At 44.3% G+C, this 18,886-nt stretch overlaps 1 protein-coding gene and 1 pseudogene across 1 annotated transcript; both read right to left on the bottom strand.

Moving 5' to 3' along the window:
• Positions 1-11,090: 11,090 nt before the first annotated feature.
• On the bottom strand, positions 11,091-15,935 carry LOC124511735 (cytochrome P450 2B11-like). Its single transcript, XM_047079102.1, is given in 5 exon segments — positions 11,091-11,107; positions 11,173-11,314; positions 13,297-13,481; positions 14,680-14,818; positions 15,771-15,935. Coding segments are annotated over 5 exon segments (648 nt in total).
• A 452-nt stretch (positions 15,936-16,387) lies between these two features.
• LOC124511734 (cytochrome P450 2B4-like) lies at positions 16,388-18,234 on the bottom strand (annotated as a pseudogene).
• Positions 18,235-18,886: the final 652 nt, after the last annotated feature.

Below are 18,886 nucleotides of genomic sequence, written 5' to 3'. Positions count from 1 at the left end.
TTGGAGAGGTTTGTGCGAGTCCCATTGTTTCAGGGCTGGGAAAAGTAGCCACAGGCCCGAAAGGCAACCACTCATCAGCACCACGAACAGCGGCCCACAAACCTCCTATTCCTATTCTCTCCCAAACCTTTTCAAGGATGTCGTGATGGGTTTTAGACACACCTATAAATGCTTTCACACTCCTCCAGTCAGGGAGGGAGTCTGATGCCCCTTCTCCTGAAAGTCTGACTTCCCCACTTACTTCTATTTGAGCTGGTGGATGAAGGGTCTGACTGGGCTCGTGATTAAGCCAAGCCCAGCCAGGATAATTTCCCTGTTGAGATTGAGTTAAGGAAATGCAAGTAAAAATACAGAAAGTACTTTCATGGAACACATTATGGGAATTAAGGCTGTATCTCTCAGTATCTCCCTGGGGACTCATAGCTTCCTGTTTTGCTTCCCTCAACATGCCTACTTGAAGGCTTTTGTGAACCCACAACATTTGGCTTGAATGTGTTTCTGGCTTTCCCTGGCATCGTGACTTACTCAAGCAAAGTGACTTTGGGTTCATGGTGTTGGGAAAGTGAATTGGATTGATCTAACCCATGGATTGACTCCTTGTCCTCTCAGCAGATGAGAAGATTGTCTTTTTGAAGATTGTCTTTAAGCCAAACAACTGTGTACAAGACAGTGAGGTAATGTAGTAAAAATGATATGACTGCCCAAAACATCCCTTTGGAAGGCACCAGGGGTGGGGAATAATTTCAAAATGTCCCTTTGGCCAGATTTTTGTCAATCTCATTGACCACCCATCTAGCCTCTAGAAAGCTGCCTTCTTTTGGTGCAGATGTGGAATCTCTGGACAAGAGAACAGGGTCACATGATGTAAATCACAGAAACTAATGTAGAAGGAATCAACCAGCTCTTTTCTCAAAAGCAGATTCTGAGACTCTGATGGCTTCCTTTCCAGAACACTTTTCCAAGTATCTTCTGGACTCTCTCCTAAGTACTGAATCCTTCAGGGCTCCTAAAACTGTTGTAACAAGAAAGACCTGGGGGCAAGAGGTCTACAAGGATGGACTCTGGCAGAACTCATGTTGCTGAAGGCTTACATGAATGTTTGAATGTGTGGATTAAAAAAATATTAACAACTTGGGGCGCCTGGGTGGCTCAGTCAATTGAGCGTCTGACTTCAGCTCAGGTCATGATCTCATGGTCCGTGAGTTCAAGTCCTGCGTCAGGCTCTGTGCTGACAGTTCAGAGCCTGGAGCCTCCTTCAGATTCTGTGTCTCCCTCTCTCTGCCTCTCTCCTGCTCACTGTCTCTATTTCTCTATCTCAAAAATAAATGAACATTAAAAAATTAAAAAAAATATTAACAAGTGGATGGCTTAGGAAGAATAGATACTCTAAGTAATGTACAGGGCAGAACTGGTAGAAAGTGTGAGCCCTTGAAGAAGAGTCACTCTAGAGATAAGAAGTGGTAGAAGTGTTTGATACAGGGGATAGGCATGACTCTGATTCTTAAACAGAGAAAAATGTTTTGGAAAGACATAAATGAGTCATAGATTCCATGGCTACTGTCTCTCCTTCCTTGCCAGTGACTCAAGGCTCAAACTCCAAGGAATGACCGCTTGATGAATTGGATCACATGCCTGCCCTCTGGCTATATGGTGACTGGGTAAGGGAAGAACCTTACTCCCTGAGAGAGACTGATTTGTTCCCAAATTTTCACTCCTCTGTTATAGGAATGTACACACCCACATTCTTTGCCATGTACCTTTGCAACACCTCCCATTGTGGGCAGAATATATAGACCCCTCCATGTTGGACTTGACCATGTGACTTGCTTTAACCAATGGGATGCAAACAGATGCTTTAACTCTGCTGCCCAGGTTTGATAGCTTCTTATGCTGCTGTCATCTGCAGGAGAGGAGCAGGAGAGGAGCAGGAGAGGTAGCTGCTTCCCCATTAGCTTGGGCCCCAGAATGAAGGACTCCAGACTTTCAGTTGGATTCAGGTCTTAACAAACAGATTTTCTGGCATATACATATAAAATCTATTATACACATGCATAATACATATATATACATAATAAATATGCATTATACATTATTTACATTATATATTATTTACATAATATGCATTACCAAACCATACGAACATACCTGCTACATTGCCTGGCACATAAAAGGTCATTTCATTCATTCATTCATTTATTCACTCACTCATTCATTCACCATCTTCCTGAGTGTCTTTGTCACTCTATTACCCACTATTCCCCCTCCTTCTGGTCTTGCTCTTCTTTTCCTTGGCCCCTCCTCCTCTCCTTCTTCTTTCCCTGATTCTTTCCCTCACATACTCCCTTTGCTCCTGTGTCTGTCTCGTCATTCATTCGCTGACACCAGTGAGGTGGCCTGTGATTCAATTCCATTCTGACACTGATTGCCTGGCATTCGCATCGGATTCCACAGGTTTAAGGGCTCCATCCCACAGGACTGTCCCCAATTCAGCTTCTACCTACAAATTTCAGGTATCCCCAAGCCATCCACACTTCTGCCTAGCTGGCTACAAATTCAGGGCTTCCTACAGCCCTCTCAGTAGTTCACTAATTCACTAGAACAACTCACAGAACTTAGCAAAACACTATACTTAGGACTATAGTTTTAATAGTATTATTCTAAAGTTTTTTAATGTTTAGTTTTGAGGGGGAGGGAAGGGGAAAAGAGAGAGACAGAGACACAGAATCTGAAGCAGGCTCCAGGCTCCAAGCTATCAGCACAGAGCCTGATGCAGGGCTCAAACTCATAGACCGCAAGATCATGACCTGAGCTGAAGTCGGACACTTAACTGACTGAGACCCCCAGGCATCCTCATCTCATTTTCTTATATTTAAAATTTGTCTATTTGTTTCCCATAGGGAGACTGAATAAATAGGGTCCACTGCTGTTCCCTGGTCCAGTAGGAAAAGTCAGTCCCCATCCCAAGACCCTAAATGTGGAGAGTAGATGTGGTCTGCTTACCTCGAGAGAAGGGGATAAAGATGGGATCCTCCTTGAATGTCTCTTCCTTATCGAGGCTAAGAGAGATGATGTCTCACTTCTCACAGCAGTGAAGTCATAAAGGATTAAGCTAGGGGTAGAGTATATCCTGGGATTGAGTGATCCTAGGAGAGTTACACAAGTCTCCTTCCCAAAGACAGCCTGGCAGAAGACCCTCAGAACACTTTGGTGAACAGAAGAGACTCTCATTAGAATAAAGACCCTCATTCCAAATTTTCCTGGCCCTAGCTAGTCTTGTCTTGGGGGTGAGTTATTGTTGAAACAAAGACTTCTGGGGAGGGCAAAGCACTTGAACAAGGGGAGAGATTACAGGGTCTCTGGATCTCACAAGGAGCAGCTTTAGTTGAGAGATTTTTTTCTTGGTGGCCAAGTGCATATAGGTGAGCTGGCCAATCACCTTGTAAACCTCTTCCTGTGTTTCCTCTGGATGAAGTAAGTGTCAGGGAACCTCACTGACAAGGAGCAGTTTTCCAAGAAAGCCTTGGAGGGACTGGTGAATCTGGGAAAATTGGTACTAAACAGGGGAGTCATTTCCATTCCATACTCTAACCAATAGGACCAAAAGCCAGGTCTCAGACATCCACTATTTAGTGGGACCATCAAGTGTCATATGGGTAAAAAGTCCTATATGGACATGACTTTAATTTTTAATTCCAGCTCGTTTTTGTAAACATGCATTGTGATAGAGTGGGGAAGTTGTGATGAGTCCGGAATCCTGGATTCCAATTTTTGCCCACCCCATTGATCTCCTTTGAGATATTGGACAACCACCTCCCTTCTTAGATCCCAATGTCTGAGGTGTTGGGTTGGTCTAGATAATATCTTCCAGAATCAAGACTAGTTTATGATATTTATTCATCTGCCAAAGTTATTTTAAGAGTCAAGTGTGGGGGCACTTGGTGGCTCAGTCAGTTGAGTATCCGATTCTTGGTTTCAGCTCAGTCTGTGATCTCACTATTCCTGGGTTTGAACCCCGCATCAGGCGCTGCACTGACAGCACAGAGCCTGCTTCAGATTCTCTCTCTCCACATCTCTCTCTCTGCCCCTTCCCTGCTTTCTCTCTGTCTCTGTCTCTCTCTCAAAATAAATAAATAAACTTATAAAAAAGCGTCAAGGGGCGCCTGGGGGGTTCAGGAGGTTAAGCATTCAACTTTGGCCCAGGTCATGATCTTCCAGTTCCTGAGCTTGAGCGACACATCGGGCTCTGTGCTGACAGCTCAGAGCCTGGAGCCTGCTTGGGATTCTGTGTCTTCCTCTCTCTCTGTCCCTCCCTTGCTCGTGCTTTGTCTCTCTCTCTCTCTCTCAAAAATAAATAAACATTAAAATTGTTTTTAAAAGTCAAGTGTTGGGGCGCCTGGGTGGCGCAGTCGGTTAAGCGTCCGACTTCAGCCAGGTCACGATCTCGCGGTCCGTGAGTTCGAGCCCCGCGTCAGGCTCTGGGCTGATGGCTCGGAGCCTGGAGCCTGTTTCCGATTCTGTGTCTCCCTCTCTCTCTGCCCCTCCCCCGTTCATGCTCTGTCTCTCTCTGTCCCAAAAAAAATAAATAAACGTTGAAAAAAAAAAAAAAAGTCAAGTGTTACGATGACTTCAAAAGTGCGTTGTAAACAGGAAAGCACTTTGTAGACACCCAGTTTGTTGGAGGAAGTATTTTGCAGTGCTCTGTGACTGAAAACCTTTGCTCTAACTAAGTTCCCTGCCTCTTCCTATTTATTTCCTAAGTTTGTCAATTCTGCTCTCTCTTCATAGCGCTTATCACTGTCTGCCATCATTTTGTTTTTTTATTTTCTCCCCCACTTGATGGCAGTTCTACTAGGGCAAGGACGTCTCCCTGGTTTGTTGCTTAACCTTCACCTTAGCACACTGTCTGCTCCAGGTAGGCACCAAATGAACATTTATCAGATGAAAGCTGGAAGGCTTATAAACTACTCCCCAAGTGCTTTGGAAACATTTAAGCCTTCATCAAGTGCTGTTCTATTTTGACCTGTTCTATAGGTAGAAGGAAAGCCCTTTGTGAATGGCAGCTTTTTTGTGAATGTTACAAAGGAATTAATAAATATGAACTCTGTAAAATGGAAAATCACTTCATAACGATGCACCCTGCCATTCTGTTGAGGTCTTTTGTAAAGAGAAACATTTTTTTATGTTACAAAATGCTGTGCAAACCACATACAGTGTTTACAAATACTCTTATCACTTGGGCCATTTGGAATCTTTGTAAATGTTAAAGTGCTTTGTAAACGTCAAACTATTTCACTACAAAATGCCCTGTAAACAACAAGGCATTCTGTATACTACAGAATACTCCGCAAATCTCAAACAGTTTTGCTGAAAGCAAAGAATATTTTTAAACGCAAAATGATCTGTCCACGTCAAATTGTTTGGTAATTAATTACAAAGTGCTCTTATACTGCAAAACACTTAATAATTTGGAGAGATAAATACATTGCTATATGCTTCATAATAAATTATTGACAAGAGGCAGTCTCTTACACAGTGTAAAGTGAGGTGGGAAACAAAGGCAAAAGAAAAAAAATTAAGTATCCTTACAATTTACAGCCAATTGACAAGTCCTTGAGACAGGCAGTGACCTTCATCTGGGATCTCAGCTGCCTGGATGTTGACCCTTTGCTAAGGGTAAGCGGCAATCTTAGCTTAACATTATCCAGACCCCTGCCTCAGGGTCCTGTGTCTACTTTAAACATAATAGAAATACCTTTGAAAACATCCTTTATCTCTACCTTCTCTAACAATCATTCTCCAAGCATATGGCCCACTGATACACATCTGAAGGGTCTCGTGACTGAGATTTTACTAAACATTCATAAATGACCTTTTCCTAACTATAGCTAGCCCCCTCAGAGTCCTGGAAACCTTGTTTTACAAATACCTTCGAGGCTTGTGATGTCCCTAACCCTCTCCCAACTTGAAGGCACATAATTGCCCTCACAAACCCCAGTGCAGCTCTTTTTGCCCATAGATCCTGTCCCGTGCTTTAATAAAACCACCTTTTGCACCAAAGATGTCTCAGGAATTCTTTCTTTTTTTTTATTTTTTTAAATGTTTATTTATTTTTGAGACAGAGAGAGACAGAGCATGAACGGGGGAGGGTCAGAGAGAGAGGGAGACACAGAATCTGAAACAGGCTCCAGGCTCCGAGCGGTCAGCACAGAGCCCAACGCGGGGCTCGAACTCACGGACCGTGAGATTATGACCTGAGCCGAAGTCAGACACTTAACTGACTGAGCCACCCAGGTGCCCCAGGAATTCTTTCTTGACTGTTTGCTCCAAACCCCAACATTTCCACATCATAAAGTACTGAGCACACTAGATAACAAAGTAATTTGTAAATATCTGCATGTTTGTTGATGGTAACCTGCTTTGTTATGTGTGTGATTTGTTGGCTATCCAATGTCCTCTCCTTCCCTTCCTCTTGAACCTGGGTGGAATTCGTAGCTGCACTGGCCAGTAGAATGCAGGGGAAGTGACACTGCCAGACTTCCAAAGCAAAGTCCTAAAAGGCAAGAGTTTCCCACCTGGCTCTCTCTGTGCTCCACCCTCCATTCTCTGATTCCCCGTAAGACTGGTGCCAGGAGCCCCGATCTTGCCCCTGCTGGAGAATCCCTGGACTGTTCCCCCAGCCCCTCCCAAGAAACCTCAATCCCACACAGCACAGCCATGGGCCAGAGCCCTTGGAGGAAAGATCAATGCCCTGTTTTCCTCCTAACGTTAGAGTATAGCTTCCCCAGCTTTCCTTCTGGCCACCTGCTCTGGTTGAGCCCGAGTCTTGCTGTCTGGCGCCCCAATAAGAAAGGGAAGGAACATGGGTTAGCTCCATGTGTGACCTCAACCGCGACCTATCCCTCAGCTGTGAAGTTGTAGCTCAGACTAAGGGCCGTAATCTGAGATGTAATAAGTCTCTCACCCACCTCAGACCCCCAGCCTCCCTTGTCCTGAGCACTGGGACCAAGCAACTTCCTGGGGTTGAGGCAGAGAGGATGGAATGGGAAAGGGGGGTTACTTTTCCTGACTGGCACCCCCCTACCCCCACATCTATTGTCTCAAACATAGGAACTAGCTACCTACAGGCCATCTCTCTCCATGGCACCCTTGGGAGTCGTCAGGCTCCTATGTGTCCAGCTCTGCCTTCAGGCCAGTGACTTTGCCTCCTGGAGCTTCAACTCGAAGGTGAGGATTTATTTACATGGCAGTCACTTCAATAACACTCATTTGGTGCCAAGCTCCTCTGTCAGTATGGCCTCATTCAATCTTCAGTACTGCCTGGGTCTTCACAGACACCCAAAGGCAGAGAATGAAAAACATCTGCTTTCCATTCCCGATGAAGAGTAAAACAAATGCAGGGCCACCCTGTATCCAGTGTCCACAGTGGCACCGTTCACATGAGCCAAAAGGAGAAAACAATCCATGTGCCCATCACTTGATGAGGGGATAAACGTTGTGTGAGCATGAAATTAACTTGTTGGCCTTAAGCCAAGATGTTCAGGTTGTTCATCACAGCCTCACACGCCCTAACATAGGCCACAACTTTCTGCGGGGCCTCGGTCAAGTCCCCTGCCCTCCTGGGCCTCTCTTATTCCAGCTCTAGGGGACAGCATGATTCAACACTAAGACACCTACTATTTTTTAGACAGATCAAAGGAGAAAAACAATTTGACCCTCATGACAGGAGCCGAAAAGATATTTAAGAATACTCAAACCAAGGGCACCTGGGTGGCTCAGTCAATTAAGCATCCGACTCTTGATTTCCACTCAGGTCATGATCTCATGGTTTGTAAGTTCAAGTCCTGCATTGGGCTCCGTGCTGATGGTGCAGAGCCTACTTTGGATTCTCTCTCTCCATCTCTCTCTGCCCCTTACCCACTTGCGCTCTCTCTCAAAATATTAAAAAACAAAAGAATACCCAAATCAAATCCTGATCAAAATGTTTAAAAATGAAGAATCTGATGTAAAATAGAGGGGGGCAAATGTCTTTCCTTAATTTGATTTAAAGTTGAGAAAAATAATTTGGCTATTGTTGAAAGTGCTGCTATAAACATTGGGGTACAAGTGCCCTATGCATCAGCACTCCTGTATCCCTTGGGTAAATTCCTAGGAGTGCTATTGCTGGGTCATAGGGGAGGGCACCTGTTGGAATGAGCACTGGGTGTTGTATGGAAACCAATTTGACAATAAATTTCATATTAAAAAAATAAAATAATAAAATTGAGAAGAATATATAATAGAATAACCATAAAATATATGGAAAGGGTCATAGACAGCATTAAGCTTAACAGAGAAAAAGAAAATATTCTCTTTTTTTTTAAGCTCATATATTTATTTATGAGAGAGAGTGTGCACATGAGCAGGGGAGGGGCAGACAGAGAGAGTCCCAAGCAGGCTCTGTGCTGCCAGCACAGAACCTGACCCGGGGCTTGAACATACAAACTGTGAGATCAGAACCTGAGCTGAGATCAAGAGTCAGATGCTTAACCGACTGAACCACCCAGGTTCCCTGAGAAAATATTCCTTCTTAAGGTTCAGAACAGTCAAGATTTCTCACTATCACTACTATTATTTAACATGATTCTGTAAGTGCTAGCCCACGACATTAGGGAAAATCTTATGTTATGATTTAACATAAGAAAAAATTAAGTCAAAATATCATTATTTTCAGATGTTAACACCAAAAGAATAAATAAAAAAAACTATTATAGATAAAAGTAATATAAGGAAATTGCCCAGTTTTGACAAAAATATCCTACCCCCAAAAAGCCCACTGAACTTCTGATATACTAATTAAAACAATTTAAAATACTATGTTAAGGGGCACCTGAGTGGCTCAGTCAATTAAACATACCATTTCAGCTCAGGTCATGATCTCACAGTTGGTGGTTTGAGCCCCACATCAGGCTCTGTGCTGATGGCTCAGAGCCTGGAGCTACTTCAGATTCTGTCTTCCTCTCTCTCTGCCTCTCCCCCATTCATGCTCTGTCTCTCTCTCTCTCTCAAAAATAAATAAACATTTAAAAATTTTAAATACTATGTTAAAAGAGTGCTACGGCCTGAATTGTGTCCCCCCCCCCCCGCCGCACCCCGAAATTCATATGTTGAAGCCTTACCTCCCAGCGTGATGGTATTTGGAGAAGAGGCTTTCTTCTTCAATGAGGTCACAGGGGTGGGGCCTGTATGATAGGATTAGTGTCCGTGTAAAGAGAGGTAGAGACACCAGAGCCCAGAACTCTCTCTCTCTCTCTCTGCCTTGTGAGGACATAGCAAGGAGGCAGCTGTCTGCAAGCCAGGAGAAGAGGCTTCATGAGAACCCACCCATAGTGACACCCTGATCTTAGACTTTCAACCTCCACAACTGTGGGAAAATAAATGTCTTCTGGGTAAGCTCCCCACCCTGAGTTATGTCTATGTCATCCTGAGCTCGGTGAGACAAAGAGGCACTTTGAACTATAGCCCCAATCTCCTCCTGTGTTTCTTAGAAAAAAACTTAGCAAGAAATATGTAAAACCTAATTAAGAAAACGAAAGTCCCACTTGCCAGCAAGTGGTATGACCGTGGCTTCAATGGACACATTACCTTTTTGTTGGGGATATCTCAAATTTTAAAGTTGTCAAAGCTATCTAAATTAATCTGCAAATTTAAATTCATCCTGGTAAAACCCTAGTGGGATTTTTTGAGACCTTGACAAAATCATTTAAAAGTATACTTGGAAGAACAATGGGGTGCCTGGATGGCTCAGTTGGTTAAGAGTCCAACTTCAGCTCAGGTCATGATCTCGCAATTTGTGGGTTCGAGCCCCACATCAGGCTCTGTGCTGACAGCTCAGAGCCTGGAGCCTGCTTTGGATTTTGTGTCTCCCTCTCTCTCTGCCCCTTCCCAACTTGCACTGTGTGTCTCTCTCTCTCAAAAATAAATAACCGTTAAAATTTAAAAAAAAAATTAAGCTTGGAAGAACAAAATGTGTTACAGGAACCATATAACTATCTGAGAAAGAAGAGGAATGGAGGGGGACTAGCCCTTGTAAAATATTAGAATATATTATATGGGTATAATAATTCAACTAGTATTGTAGCGCTAGAAAAGACAGATCAGTGAATCAGTGTCAATATGGGTCTGTATAAATAAGTGCAGAATAGACATAAGGAGATTTAAAATTTTAGCATATGATCAATTCCAAGTCAGTGGCTAAAAGTTGAGCTGTTTGATAAGTGAATCAAAGCACTTGTACAACCACAAGAGTTAATATCCCTTATATTTTTATGCCCTAAGTCCTTCCTGGGCCTCATTCTAGTCTGGGGCTTGGATTTTAACTGGCTCATAAGAAGTAAATCAACTAATTTTCCTCTTTTCCCTTCCCTACTGTTCTCTTTTTCATCTTACCTTTCTTTTATCTATCTATTTATCTATCTATCTATCTATCTCTCCATCCATCCATCCATCACCTACCATTGTGTGTGTGCATGTATTTCATAAAAAAATTGGATTATCTATCTATCTATCTATCTATCTATCTATCATCTATATATCTATCTATCCATCCATCCATCCATCACCTACCTTTGTGTGTGTGCATGTATTTCATAAAAAATTTGGAAGGACATCCTCTGTAATATTAACACATCCGGTTTTTTAGAGCTCCTCTTCCCAACTCATAAATCGGTTAATAAAACCACTTAGACTTTTTTTAAGCCTGATTTTGGTAGTGAATTACAGATGATTTTCACTTTCAATTTTATTGCTTCCTTGTTGGATACAAATTAGAAAAAACAATAAAGTTATTTTTATTTTGAAAGAAAAGCTCAAATGCCTTTCTCAGTTCTTGGCACATAACAGGTCCTCAATAATGGATCATTCATGTGTCTGCTCTTTGTCTGTACATGTGTGAGCATGTGTGTGTGTTTGTCTTTCACCTAATCTCCATCATTAGTTTAGTCTCTATCTTCCCCATTGTGCTCCCTCCTTTTCCTTCCCTCTCACACTGTCTCTGTCCTTGGATATTTCTTGCTTTCTCTTTCCTTCAGAATCCTCATCATTTTCAAAAATGTTCACCCGGTGTTTGGAGCTGGACAAAGGTAGAAAGTCACACAAGGGAGAGGTGGAGAGCAGGTGGGGATGGGCCCAACTTACCTAGGGAGAATGGAACAAAGGCTTCTTGCTTCTTGAAGTTGTCCTCCGCATCCAGGAGGTGGCCAGGGTGGAAGGCTTCTGGCTTCTCAAAGTGGAATGGATGATGGAGGACAGAGTTCAAGATGGGATACAGGGTTGTGCCCTAAGAGGGTGTCAAAGTCAAGAGGACCCAAGTGGGTATCAACAAGGAGTGGCTGACTCACTTATGGTACATCCGCAGTTGATAATAAGCCTCATCCACTCATGGCTCTACAGTTAGTGGTTGATCTATCGAAATAACGTTGCCCTATTTGGTTAATAGTTGTGTCCCGATCCCTCTAGCTATCCTCACAGACTACCCTCTTCCCCAAATCTCTTTGGACTTCTCTATAACGCATCAACTAAAAGATTCACATCTGGATCACCGGAAGCCTCCAAAGACCCAACTCAAATACAAGAGGCAGGATCTACAGACATACCTTGGAAATATTGCAGGTGTTATTCCAGGCCACTGCAATGAAATGGGTAGCCTGATAAAGTGAGTCAAATGATTTTTTTTGTTTCCCAGTGTATATAGAAGTTATGTTTACACTATGCTATAGTCTATTAGGTGTGCAATAGCATTATGTCTGAAACAAAGTTTAATAGTTAAAATTAGTTAATTTAAAAATACTTTGCTAAGAAATGCCAACCATTTTTGGGGATTTCAGCAAGTCCTAATCTTGCTGATGAAGGGTCTTGCCCAATGTTGATGGCTGCTGATGGATCAGGGTGGTGGTTGCTGAAGGTTGGGGGGGCTATGGCAATTTCTTTCTTTCTTTCTTTCTTTCTTTCTTTCTTTCTTTCTTCTCTCCTCCCTCCCACTCTGTCTTCCTTCCTTCCTTCCTTCCTTCCTTCCTTCCTTCCTTCCTTCTTTCCTGAAGTAAGCTCCATGCCCAGCGCAGGACTTGAACTCACAATGCTGAGATCAAGAGTCACATGCTCTACCAACTGAGCCATCCAGGCACCCCTGGTTGTGGCAACTTCCTAAAATAAGACAACAATGAAATTTGCTTCATAGATTGACTCTTCCTTTCACAAATGATTTCTCTATAGCATGCGATGCTGCTTGATAGCGTTTTACCCACAGTAGAACTTCTTTCACAATTGGAATCAGTCCTCTCAAACCCTGCCACCGCTTTATCATGTAAGTTTATGTGATATTCTAAGTCTTTTGTTGTCATATCAACAGTCTTCCCAGCATGCCCGCCAGGAGTAGATTCCATCTCAGAAAGCCACTCATTACAGATCACCATAACAAATATGATAATAATGACAAAGTTTGACATATTGCAAGAATTACCAAACTATGACACACAGACACAAAGTAAGCAAATGCTGGTGGGAAAATGGCACCGAGAGACTTGCTCGATGCAGAGGTGCCGCAACTTTCAATCTATAAAAACGCGGTTCCTGCAAATCGCAAAAGAGCGACATGCAATAAAATGAGGTATGCCTGTGTTCTCATGGGTTAGTGCCATTAGGTGATTAGATAATATGAATACTAACCCTAGGTATATCTATGCTTGGGAACATGTGCGACCACAGAGAAAATTAATTAGAACCATACCTATTGACCTGACAATATATCAACAGCATACTGTTGTTATATTATAAAAAGAAAGACACACACACACACATGCACACACAAGACAAGTGACACGTTGCAATGAGATAGACATAAATACAGGTGGAAAGGAGACAGGCACACTGGACACACAAGCCGCAAAGTGATAGATACAATATGAACCGGTCTTTGTGTGTGTATATATGCAGTATGTATTCATATAAACTTAAAGAAACCGTGGAAAGAGAAACATCAAATTTTGAATGTCTTCTCATGAAGAAGGAAAGTAGGAGAGATGACAAAATAGCTTGTAAAAAAAGACAGCTCTATTGTACAACATATTTCAAGAGGTATTTTTTCAGTCTTCCTGACATCTAATACAGTAAAAAAAAAAAAAAAAAAGCACAGAAGAGAGAGGACATTTCTACATTTCTAAAATCTCCCTTCTTCCCACAGAAATCTGGAAATAAAAATTCTCGTTATAGTCCAACAACCAGAGACATGAATCATAAGACCGCATCAGGATTCTGTGATCCTGCCTGTCTCAGATGGTATCTCCAGAAGTGAGTGTCCTTGATGACAGAGCGGAGGATGCCAAGGGGCATGATGTCACTGAATCTCTGAATTTTGCAGATGACAGTGTCTGTATAAGGTATTTTTGCCAAATCTTCCAGGGCTAGAAGACGGTGTGAGCCAATCACTCTGTCAATCTCCACCGGACTTTCTCTAAAAATGATGAGAGTGGCAGGGTGGGTAACATCAATGAATGACCGTAATAGTGGGTTCAACCAAGTCACCCAAAACATGACCTACAGACTGTGGGGGGAGGGTCTTGTGAACTTTTCTTAAGGTGTTATGTTATTGTTCCTTCTCAATGAAAGCATGGAGAAAGAAAGTCAATGGCCTTGTTATAGGGAAGTCTTGTCCGATGTTTCCACTCTAGTTATGAGTGGGGATCACTTGGGTAATGATGGGTGGGTGGAAATTCATTCAAGCTTTGGCCACTTTTTTTTTTTTTAACTAAAGATGGATTATGGCTGAAACTGGTGTCATATCCTTTTGTCCCAGTGATTTGCTATGTGATTTTTAGATAAGCCACTTCCCCATTCTGACCTTGAAATTGATTACCTGTGAAATAGGGGAATTTGATTAGATGAGAATTTCTCCAAGTCTGATCTGCAGACCACCAACATGAGAAACAATTGAGGGGCTTTTTAATTAGTAAATCAGCAAGCTGCTCCAAAGAGTCAAGTTCTTTGTCAAGTTCAAAGTGTCAATCTCAAAGCTTGTGTCAAGAGCCATGTGCTTTAAGGGGGCACCTGGGTGGTTCAGTCGATTGGGCAGCCGACTACAGCTCAGGTCACGATCTCTCAGTCTGTGGGTTCAAGCCCCGCTTCGGGCTCTGTCCTGAGAGCTCAGAGCCTGGAGCCTGCTTCCAATTCTGTGCCTCCCTCTCTCTCTGCCCCTTCCCTGCTTGCCCTCTGTCTCTCTCTGTCTCTCTCAAAAATAACAAACAAAAAAAAATTTTTTTTAAGAAGTTTAAAAAAAAAGAGCCATGTGCTGTTTTAGACTGCAAATGCTTTGTCAATAGTACTCTTTGTGACTGGGGCAAGCTTCATTAACCATAAAGCATTTTACAACCACCTTATGTACTTCATAAGCACGAAAGTACCTTTCAAACCATGGTTTGCTTAATTGAATGAAAAATATTTTGTAAACTAAATTATTCTGTCAACTTCAAAGTGCCTTGTTAGCAACAAAGCTTTATCATAAGTTACCAATCTTCACAGGGGTGAATCTTTTATTTTTTGGACTGACCAGGCTAGAAGTTGTATGTCTTTACCCATCACGTGACCACCTTCCAGCATGGCTGCAAGACCCTCCATCCTTTCTGGCCCTCAACCACCCTAAGCCCAGCTCACCTAAAATATCGGGGTTCTTAAGGAGTAGAATCTCAAACTAGAGAGTGGTGCTGGAGCTCTCTGTGCCAGCAAACAACAGTAAGACTGCTGTGTAGACGAGATTCTTACAGTGGAACTCACTCTCAGGATTCAGGAACTCCTGGGGAATAGCAAAGGACATTACTTTACTTAACATCTCCCCTTGCAAAGATACCCAGCTTCTGGGTCTTCTTTTCTTCTCGCCCACTCCCCTGTTACTCTGTGCCAGTTTTTCTTTTTTTCTTATTTCCTTTTCTCTCTATCCAAGGTCAGCAATGTAGCAAAAAGTGTGGGCTCTGGAACCAAACTGCCTAGGTTCACACTCAAGCCCTACCATTCCCTGGTTGGGTGTCTTTGGATAAGGAACTTAACCTCTCTATCGTGTAGTTCATCATCTGGGGTTATTTTGATACTAGGTATGTAAGTACTCAATATATGTTAGGGATTGATATTTTTTGGTTTTCATCTTTTCTGTCTTTGGGTGTCTTTGCTTTCCTTGCAGCTGCCCATCCAGGACTGATATTGAAGATGTTTAACAACCAGTATGACACTTGCCAAACCAATCAGAATAGACACGGACCCCTGACCAATCAGAACAGACATGGACCTCCGACCAATCAGAATAGACAGGGGCTTCCGACCAATCAGAAAAAACATGGACCCCTGACCAATCAGAATAGACATGAGTGTCTGGGCAATGGAGCAGACACGGGCCTCCAACCAATTAGAACAGACAGGGGGGTCTGGCCAATCAGAACAGACATGAACCTCCGACCAATCAGAACAGACAGGGGCTTCCGACCAATCAGAATGGGAGAAGGTGGAGAAGGGTCTTGAAGACCCCCTGCAGGGGCAGTTGCTATCTCATAACAGGAATTCCAGGAGAGCCTAGGGAAGCTGAGGAGGGAATAGGGGGTGCGAAGGGGGATGGACTAGTGGCTTTCTTACCAACACATAGGGAAGTAGTTCAGCATTTAAACAATGCATACATCATATCCAAACATATTAGCTCAATGTCAGTAATGTGCCCATCACTCTCTTTCCCACCTGCCCCCCATCCAGCTCGCCCTTGCCTTGTCCATGTGGACCAGGAAGGAATTAATGAAGTCCTGCGGGGCCCTGGGGTCCAGCCTCTTGATGTTCTCAGGGACAAAATCTTCCATTTCTTGGATTTTGTTGTACACTCGAGTGTGGGTACCAGGAAAGTGTTTCAGGATGCCGGAAAGGAGTTCAAACATCTCCAGGGAAGAAGCAAGGAGTTCCCAGAATCTGTTCTCTCTAGGCTAGCGCTACAAGGGTTGAGGCTGTACCTGCACAGCACAGCAATATCTGACAGGCTTAATTCATCCCGTAGCCTTCGGGAATGTGCCTCCCAGTTGAGCACTCACACAAATACTCTCAGTGGCACGTGAACAAGTGCGTTGTTACCTCTGCTGGGATTTCTCTCACAGGCCACCCTCTCCTGAGGCCTGATTCCTACCTCCAGTTGGACTCATTGCCTCACTTAGAAGGGTGTAGAGGGTAAGTGTGTGCACAGAAAACCGATCTCGATGCCTTCTTGCCTCAGTGTTAAGAGAAAAAACATCTGATCCCTTCCCAAGTTCCACCCACCCCAATTCCTGGCCCACCATGGAAACTTTGGCCTCACCTGGTTGTCGAAAAAGCTGGCAAAAGTGGAGAGATCATTCATTCAATGTAGCAGCCTTAAGATTCTGGGGTCCTGGTACTTAAAGTACTGGCCAAAGATGATGGTACAGATGATGTTGGCCATGGTGGAGTGAAAGAGGAAAGTGGGATCCAGATAGGTCACAGGGTGATGGGGGTGGGCGGTGGGTGGAGGACTGCATTGTCCTTCTGGAAGGCTCTGACCTGGCTGGTGCCTTCTTAGCTTGGTTGGTTTCTTTCTCTTTCTCTTGGCCAGCCTGGCTTTCACTATGTCTCTTATCACACCTCTTTCTGGGCATTTTGCACTTTGTGTCTCATGGTTTTCTTGGGCTCTGTCTTGGTGTGACCTTCTTGGTGCACCTGTGTCTTTGTCTGGTCTTGTGTTTGAGTCTTTGTTTGAGAATCAGCCCCTTCTACTCTGTTCTCTCTCTTTCTGTGTCCCGTCTGTCTTTGTGGCCCTGTCCTTGGCCTCACTGTCAGTCTTTGTTTCCCCTGACTCTATTTCTCTCCTTACCTTTTTCTTTCTAAGTCTTTTCCTTATAGTTTCTACTCTGGATTGATCTTTGTCGGTATCCTGGGTTTTTCCTCTGTCTTGCTTTCTCTGTCTGCTTTCTCCACCTCTCTGTCTCCTTCCCTGTTTTCCTCATTATTTTTCTCTTTTTCTGTCTCCTTCTCCCTTTCCCTGAACTTGTCTCTGCATCTCTCTGTCCACCCTCTGCCTGCCCCTCCAACTCCTGAGCAGTCCCCAAGGCTCACCCTGGGATTTCCTCAGTTCCTCCACCAGACACTGAGCCTCATCCTGGATTCGTTTCTCAATGCTCCGCTTCCCCATCCCAAAGTCTCTCATGGTGACCTGAGAGATTTGTTGAAGGGCCTTCTAAGACTTTCCATTAGTGAAGATCATACCTGATTGGTGGGTCATGGATGGGAGATTGGGAGGACACATGGGATGTCTCCTCCTCTTTTCCCCAAACCCACCCCTATGCCCCACTCACCTCTTCCCCTGAGGATGGGATCAATGATGGCGATTGTGCCCTCAGCCAGGGAAAGCCTCAGCCTGACCCACCAGGGCCTCCCTCACTGCCTTGTACCCACACAGGTTGATGACTGGCCCAGGTAGATGGTGAGGGCATCCAGTACTTCACCCGCAGCTGTGGGGGCAGGGTGCAGATCTCACTCTCTCACTCCAGAGAAGAGTGAGGAAAGAGTCTCCACCCTCACACGTGGATCGCATGTGCCAGCCTAACCTAACCACCACTACTCCCTCCCCACTGCATCCTTATCAGGGAAGCATGGACACTTGAACGCTGTGGCCTCCTCCAAGCCCTTGCCCCAAATGTCATGTGCCCTTGCCCCAAATGCCCTCCTCTTTCAGCTTTTACAAGAACTCTCCCAGGTTTGAATTTTAAAAATTACAGAGAATCCTCACACATAAGCTCTAGTACCTCTCCCTTCCCACCCCAGCAGAACCAGAGCTCAAAACCTCATGTCTATCAGAATTTGCTCTCTCCAGTTTACCTTCCCTGCATTTCTTCTTATAAGAATTCCAGAAGCTTCTCTCATGGGCCAGATCCCAGCTGGGAGAAGTCAGTCCCCAAGCTGGCCTGCAAAGTCCCCCCACAGTTTGACCCTCAAGTGCCTTCCTGCCTGTGAGCTGTCTCCTGTTCACTGACCTCCTGCATTCCACCCGCTTTCCCCATCCCATCTCACCGCCTGGAAGGACTTGAGAAAGCCCTTGGGGTTTATTCGCAAAAAGTTCCCCAGGAAGGGCAGAGGCCACAGTCCAGGAGGGAGTTGACGCCAAGAAGCCAGGTGACCCCAGAGCAGCAAGGGGCTGTGACTGCCATGGTCCCACCTATGTCTTCCTTCCATCCTGCTATCCCTCTTAAAAGGTAGGCTGCTCTGTTGTGTGTCACCTTCTCTTTTCTGTGATTGTCGGGGTGGATGTGCCAAAAATCTACTTTAGCACAGCTCTTGGTAACTCCCCAGTGGCATCAGGGAACCCAAAGATGGCAGGTGCTGCAGAGGCCAGGAAGTTTAGCCTCTCTGTTGGATCCCCAAACTGACTTCCCATTGGCCCTGGCTGGCCGGACGTATCTTAGCAGGCAATGCCCTTGAACCTGGGGTACCTTCTTGAGGGAAGGGCGGTGGTGCCAGCTGGCAGAGCCTGGTGTAGGATGGTCTACTGCAAGGGTGGCTCTTGGCTGATTTTCTTAGAGGGTGGCATTGCATCATGAGGGATTGGAAATCGCTAGAAGACCGAACTGAGGCATCCTGAGATGGCTGGAAAGAAGGATTTGCTACGGGCCTCAGAAGAGAATGAGAAATGAAGAAAAAGATAAGGTCTGATGGGGGAAGCCTAGCTCCATGTTGGGTGGGTTTGAGGCTGCTTGATTTAACCATTCATTCATTCATTCATTCCTTAGCAAATATTTGCCTTCTTGGGCCTGGTTTTGAGGTGAAGAAGTTCTCATCTTCTAGAAGGATCCCTAGTGACCTGACAATAAGTGGGTCTCACGTAAGA

This window comes from Lynx rufus, unplaced genomic scaffold, assembly GCF_022079265.1.
Source record: "Lynx rufus isolate CCGP_SWC_20201006 ecotype Redwood Valley unplaced genomic scaffold, mLynRuf1.p SCAF_16, whole genome shotgun sequence".
In the NCBI taxonomy this organism is placed as follows: Eukaryota; Metazoa; Chordata; class Mammalia; order Carnivora; family Felidae; genus Lynx; species Lynx rufus.
Note: the sequence above shows the minus strand (reverse complement) of the source record. Positions and strands in the feature narration are given on the sequence as shown.